Genomic DNA, 7,220 nt, shown 5'->3' on the forward strand with positions numbered 1-7,220 from the left:
CTTGATTAGTTGTGCTCCTTTTCCATTGGGACTGTAGTGCAATCTTCACTTACAAAGACATGTGATCTGAAAGCCTGAGGCAGAACAATCCTTGTTTTCACAGGAGAAGCTTTTCTAGGATGCAAAAGCTTTTGCATCCTCATCCTTGTTTCTAAAAGCTGTGTCTTCTCCACAAAATTAAAAACAAACAAACAAATAGAAAGTGAGCTTAGGATGGCATCAACATCACAGCCTCTGCGAGGTAAAAGGGCATGTAAAAAAATATTTTGGGCCGTATTTCCTCATGCCTGCTTCATTCTGTCTCTTGTGATCTATGCTTTTCTTGGGGCTCTCATGTTTTCCCACATTGAAGGTAATCGGAAGGTCAATTTAAGTGAAGAATATAGAAAATTTCTACAGAATCTGTGGCACATCTCCAGAAACTTATCAGGTATGTACCGGAATTTCAAAATGACTTAACTGTGCAGTGAGTTACTCATTCGCTTGCTTTTTGAATGAGATTTTTGGCTTTTGACAACATTCTTCAAAATACTAACAGCTGCAAACAGGATTTTCCCTCTGCCTAGCTAATAATTGCTGTTGTTTGCTTGTCTTCCTTAGCTGTGATTTTTGACTGCAAGCTTCCCTGGTCCCTGTGTTCCTGCCTGAAAAGACTTTTCCTGAGGTGCCTGTGTTCCCCCTTTTGCCCAATTTACCCCAGGTCCTTAAAGAGCAGCTGAGATTCCCACGGTATTTCCCTCTGATTGATGGGGACTGAATCCTCTGTCTCAGAAAGTCTCTTCCAGCTCCCTCTTCCCAGCTCTGAGCTTCCCTACCAGCCCTCTGGCAATGGGATGCTCAGATGGAAGCAGGTGCTGTGCTGCGCCCCGACCCGACGGTGCTGATGGAGGGGGTAGAGGGGAGGAGAAGGGGTAGAAATCCTCCTGGATCTGTGTCGGGGCTTGTACACGGGCTTGGACTTTCACTCAGGTAGCTGTGCTGACACGATGATCTGTTTGGGGCAAGCATCCCTGTAGATAATGTACTTTCAAGCAGAGCTCAGCCACGGGGAGGAGGAACAAGGGGTGCAGGCTCTGGGATTCACAGCGGGGCACTGGGCTGTGCCACCCGAGTGGTTCATATCAGTCATGTACTGATGACTCCATGTTTCTAAGTGTCTTTGGGTCAAAAGAATCTCATGAGTCCAAACTGAAACAGGACATTCAGGCTGGAAGCTGAATATTCAGTCTTACTGTACTTCTTTATGCTTATTTTTAAGTCATGTTTTGACTTTGTTGGAGCACAGAATTGTGGAGCAGAGCTCTGTTGGAGCAGAGCTTGTTTATTCCTTGTTTCTTTACTGATCGAAGCCAATGGAGCCACCTGATTTTTTCGGGGGTGAGGGGGAATGGGAGGGTGAGGTGAATATTTTTATCTTCTAAAAGAATACGAGCAAATCCTTAGCTGGAGTAAACTTCACTGGAATAACAGGATGGCTGCTCCCTGAGTGGTGGTCTGCAAACACTCAGTGTGTCTCTTGTCACTGTAACAGATAACATGACAGAAAATGAGGAGGTATTTAAGGAAAAAATCCATGCACTGCTCAGCACAGCTGAACGGCACTGGTTTGTCAATCCAAAAGATATATGGACTTTCTTTGGGTCTCTCTTTTTCTGCTGCACAGTATTCACAACTGTGGGTAAGTTCAAAGGTAAAGTAACCCCCTACAGAACCAATTGCTATTGCTGCTTTCTGTAATGTATTTCTTCCAGGGAATCAAAAAAAACCCGCAAACCCAAATCCCCTTGAAATTTTATCCTGAGTATAGACAATGAGTCTGCAAGGTGTTCTGCAAACACAGACTGCAGAGATGCAGCTGAGTCACAGCAGCAAGTCAGAATTTAGTAACTAGTGATGGTACATGCTGATTAGCTGCATCATTACATGCATACTATAACATACTCATATGTGACATGCACACAAAACTATTATATTGAAGTAAAAAGAAAGCTCCATCTTTCAGTCAAACCTTGTCCTTTCTACTATTGCATGTTATGTTGGGTAATGTTTTCTTCACTGGAAGAGGTAATTCATTATGCATATATTGTTTTTCAATTGCTTCCCTGTTATTTATGCCTAAGCCAACTTTGTAAATCTATGGGTCTATAATTAACCATGCTGCTGTTGTTCACACTTCTCTGGGTTAACGGCACACAGCGATGCTTAAGTCACACCTCTGAAATCTTTCATTCTGACTTCACATTTCAAAGGAGGACCCAGATCAAACAGAAACATCTGCTCCAGTTTTGGCTCCCTCTGCATTGCTAAATACAACTTCTCATGCTCATTTCCAAAGCTACTTTTATCCCTTTGCTATTTTTTCTCAAGTGCTGGCAAGTACAGACACTGATTATCTAAATTTGTCAGAATCAAAGCTGGATGGGAAATAGTCCCACAGCGTTGCGCCAAATTGCGAAGACATTTCTCCACTGTGTTAGGATATACTCATGATCCCAGCACGGGTATGCATCTTAATGCAAAATTAAAATTGAACCTTGAAAAAGAGTTTATCCTATACGAGGAATAGTGTGAGAGTTAATACACTCACTTGGAGCATGTAGGAGACCCTTGCGTGCTAAGTCACAGCAGAGGCTTGAACCTCAGACTCTGATGTCTTAGGTGGCTGTTCAAACTCAGCTTCTTGCAGCCCCTGAGTTTGAAGACAGTCATCTAGGTTGTCAGAGACACATACTGGAGATGCAGACCTGAATCCTCACCCCAGTGAATATTTCCTAGTACGAACACAACAGCTAGAAACGTTTGAAAGATGACACTTTATCAGAAAGCTTTGACTTCAGCAAACTGATGAAAAACCATATCATTGAAAACTTCTTGCCTGGGGATACTTACCCATCTCCATTGACATGGGACTTTGCAAATGTCCCCATGCACACTGACCCAACATATTTATGTTTAAACTGCTATTGTTTTTGGCCTTCATAGCACTGAGCATTAACAAATCTTCCTCAAGCTTTGAGCAGAGTTTTGGGACCAGTATGAAGCCTGGAATATTTGTTGCTAATAGGTGGCTGTTTCCATTGTGGTGGGTTTGTTATTTGCAGTATTACAAACTGATAAATCACTCTAGGTGAAAGTCGGCTTAGCTACCTGTAATTATTTAGGAGAAGCAAGGCATCTAGTCTGAAGGTCGGTGGTTTGAACTGCCATCTCTTCACTGCCCATGGAGGTTGCCTAATGGCTCTCAGCTGAGCTAGATTTCTGGAAAGCTAAATTTAAGCTCAAGATAAGTTTTAACTCTTGAAGCTGCACAAGGTATTTTTAATGCATGGAAATTGAGAAAAAAAAAAAGAAAAGAAAATTACTCTGTACAATAACTACAATAATTAATATTCCCCATTTGCTTCAGCAGTAAGGATTAGCATTCCCAGCTAGCCAGTGGGGAACAGAGTGATGACAGAGAATAAATGTTTTTTTAGTGTCTCACCACAAAGGAGGGACCAAGGATGGATTCAGACCAAAGGCTATGGCAGCCATTAGAGAAAATAAACATGAATGGCCGAAGAACATGAAGGAAACCATACCTCAGCATATGAGCTAATAACCTTACAGGCTAAATACCTGGCCTGGAAGATCACCTAGAAAAGAACAATGTTTTTGAAGGGAGAGAAGAAACACTTTATGTCTTTTTGAAGGATGAGAAGAAAATGGTTGTTAAAATTTAATACAATTAATATAATGCTGATGTTTTCTCCCACTGTAATGGAAAAACACTAACGTACAATTTAAGTTTCACATCCAATATGTTAGAAGAAGGAAATATAAATACCCAAATTGAATTTAGGGAAAGGGCATATCTTCTGCTACCATTTTATGTGTCATAAAGGCCGTGTGTCTGGTAGTATTTCCCTATTTTTTGGAATTGATATTTGTAAGCTTTAGTACTCTAGAATAAACATGCATTTCCTCATGGGATAAACATATACTTCCTCACGTGATCCTTTGTTTTACTGAGTACATTTAAGAGACTCCAAAAACTATGAAGTCAATACAACCACAATGTCAATACAACATATGCCATTAGAGCTAGATCTGATGAACTATTGTCCAATTTCAAATTCTATTATTAGCTTACTATTCATCACAAGTAGTTTTGGCAAAGAAATAAAGACAGAAGCCATTTAGGGAGCCCATGGGTCCTTCTGGGCTCAACCCTCGGCTCAGCTTCCCTGCAGAGGGACCCACGGACCCAAGACCTTTCTTACTGTCTTGTCTTCTGGATCCTTCTTAACCCAGACGCCCAGGTCAGGAAATCTTCCTGATAATGGTCTCCAGCAGGACACAGGCTGCACATTGGTCTTGGGCTGGCCCAAACCTTTTGCTTCTCCTCCCTAAACGGCCTCTTGTTGTCAGTCAGTTAAGTCAAACAGCCGATGAAGTGCAGATAAGGTAGGAAGAGTTAATTCAACAGAACTGGTAAACTCCAAAGTTCCAAGTGCTTGAAGAAGTAGGATGTCTGCATTAGTAACCAGAATTTGAGACTCAGAAATCTGGACAGCTTCAAAGCAAAGCCAAAAAGAACAGTGTGCTCTGGACTAAAAATTTACTTTTAAAATTGACAACAATAAAAAGCTCAGAGGATGTGAATACCTCATAAATCACAATGTTCTCTTTCTCTCCCCCCTTTCCCTTCTCTTCCTCTTTTTGATTTTGTTCAAGGTTATGGTAATACCTATCCTGTGACACGGATTGGAAAATATCTCTGTATGTTGTATGCTTTATTTGGCATCCCCCTGATGTTCTTGGTCCTGACAGACATGGGAGACATCCTTGCGACTGTCTTATCCAAGTCTTACAATGAATTCAGAAAACTCCAGTCAAAGATTCTAGCCTCTAAACTATGTTCTGGATCCACATGTAACAAAGAGGATGAACTGAAATCCAGAACACAGTCTAAAGTAGCCATCAATGAACCCTTGACTATTATGGAAGTGCTGAAAATTCAGCCAGGTGTTAAAAGAAAGCCAATCAAATATCGCAATGCTGAGATTTTTGAAATGTTAATTGCCAGAGAAAACGAACACACAAAACCAGAAAGAAATAAAAGCATTGAGAGATGGAGTTCATGTCCCGAACTAGCCAGGGGAAAGACAATGTCCAGAGTAATAGAGAACTTTGACAAAATCGGGAAACAGTTAGAAAAATTTGATGTGCCTATTGTATTAATGGTGCTAGTTATCTTTGTGTACATCTCCTGTGCAGCTGCTATTCTTCCAAACTGGGAAACCAGGTTGGATTTTCAGGAAGCTTTTTACTTCTGCTTTATCACCTTGACAACTATTGGATTTGGAGATACGCAACTGGAACATCCCAAGTTTTTCTTGTTTTTTTCCCTCTATATTATTATTGGCATGGAAATTGTCTTCATTGCTTTTAAGCTGGGACAAGACCGCTTAATTGGTTTGTATAAAAAGGTGATTTCATTCTGTGGGGAGAAAAAGATGCCATCAAAGAAAGTATATCCAAAATAAGAGCAGTCATTTCTCCTTCACTTGTGAGCATTGGTCACTGCAATGAGATAAAACTGTTCCTCTGCATTTCTGCCTTGGGCTGGCAGGAGGCATATTTTATTCTGATTTCCTCTGAGAATCTGCTGTAAAATGGCTGAATACCTCAGGAGACACTTGGTGAAGGCATCTCCAGGGAGTACTTTCCAACAGGGTGAAGTCTCCTAAATAGTAAAAGAAGATGGTGCATAATGAAAAAGCGGAAGGCTCTCCCTGCCAGTGCTCCCTAGCATCTTTTGCAAAGCTCTGTCTTTCAGCAGCCTTTCTGCCCTCTCTCCCACAGCAAGCCAATTTAGGATTTATTTTCACCGCTTGTCCAAGCAAGGCCCAGATTACTGTTTCATCCTGCCACCTTGTCTGCAGCCAGGGACATCTTGGTTGTGGCTGTCTACTCAACTGTGACAGCATACTACTGCAAAGTGATTCAACATCAGAGAGAGCTGGGAAGAAGAAGTATGAACCCAGCTGCTCTTCTGTCATGACTGAATGTATTGCAAACATTGCACCTTTGTGAAGGCCAGAGGAATTTTAAAATGAAAGGAAGGACACCAAATTTTCACCTCTTTCTCTGTTCCCTGTCCAGAAATTGGTCAGAGAACTGTTCATCTGTTCAGGGCTGAAACCACTCCTTTTCCATCATGATTTACCATATCTGTACTCAGCCCAAAGTTGATATGTGTCTTATGGTATCCAGCTATAGCAGTGTTTATGACAAGTTCTGCTCTTGAGATGGCAACCTGGGGAAAGGCACGCAGCAAACCTGAAGGTGACTACAGCCGTGGAATGAAGCTCCATCTCTTTGCTGTCAAAGAAGCACGATGGCCTGGGGACACACACCGATCCCAGACATCCTCACTGCTAATCCAGCTTTTACTCTGCACAGACTGCTTGACTTCTGGGAGGTCCTTGACCCACTCATAGAAAGAAAAGCCTAACTGTTTCACTGGGGTGTGGTGAGGATCTTGTAGTTGTATACTTGTGGAGCACATTAATATGTGAATAATGCTGTTTCTTCAAGATGTTGCTTGTATTATTCATAATCTGGATCGAGCTATCAATGATAAATATTTTTTTTTGTCAAAAAAAATACACACTCTATAAAAGAAACCATTGAATTTAATTAACCACCTCTTAACTTGTAAACTATGTGCATGCCCACTGAATGTGAACAACATCTCTAAATATGAAAGCATGCTTGATTATGACAGAATGTACATTATTCTCCATAGTAAATTGCCATTTGAAGCTGAGATTTTCGGAATATTTACATGGTATCTTATCTCTCTTACACTCCATGTGTGTGGTAATGTGTATTCAGTCCTTATTAATAATTAGTTGTGATTAAGCACTGATGATATGCAAAATATATAACAAATGATGGTATATAGTAAAGTGCTTTATAAGAATAACAATAAAGAATACAGCAGCTGGAAGGAACTCTGGTTAACTTTTTCATGTTTGCCGTGACTTTGGCTTCACATACAAAGTCGCTCCATTCAGACTGCTCTCATATTACTTTATTTTATGTCTTTGGATTAAAATCAGTGTAGAACTTTGGACCCATGCCACAGTTCTCAGAAATCAATGAAAAGACTCTGATTTAATGGGCTTTGGATCAGAGAACTGCACTTCCTGCTCCTCAGGGTTTTGCCTTGT

The 7,220-nt window shown here is 40.9% G+C and overlaps 1 protein-coding gene across 1 annotated transcript; it reads left to right on the forward strand.

Moving 5' to 3' along the window:
- Nucleotides 1-213: 213 nt before the first annotated feature.
- Nucleotides 214-5,528, forward strand: KCNK18 (potassium two pore domain channel subfamily K member 18). The gene is made up of 3 exons (XM_068400161.1): nucleotides 214-430; nucleotides 1,532-1,678; nucleotides 4,717-5,528. Exons 1-3 carry the CDS (start codon nucleotides 214-216, stop codon nucleotides 5,526-5,528), a joined length of 1,176 nt encoding a protein of 391 aa, XP_068256262.1.
- The last annotated feature ends 1,692 nt before the right edge of the window (nucleotides 5,529-7,220 follow it).

The sequence above is a fragment of the Nyctibius grandis genome, chromosome 4 (genome assembly GCF_013368605.1).
Source record: "Nyctibius grandis isolate bNycGra1 chromosome 4, bNycGra1.pri, whole genome shotgun sequence".
Lineage (NCBI taxonomy): Eukaryota > Metazoa > Chordata > Aves > Nyctibiiformes > Nyctibiidae > Nyctibius > Nyctibius grandis.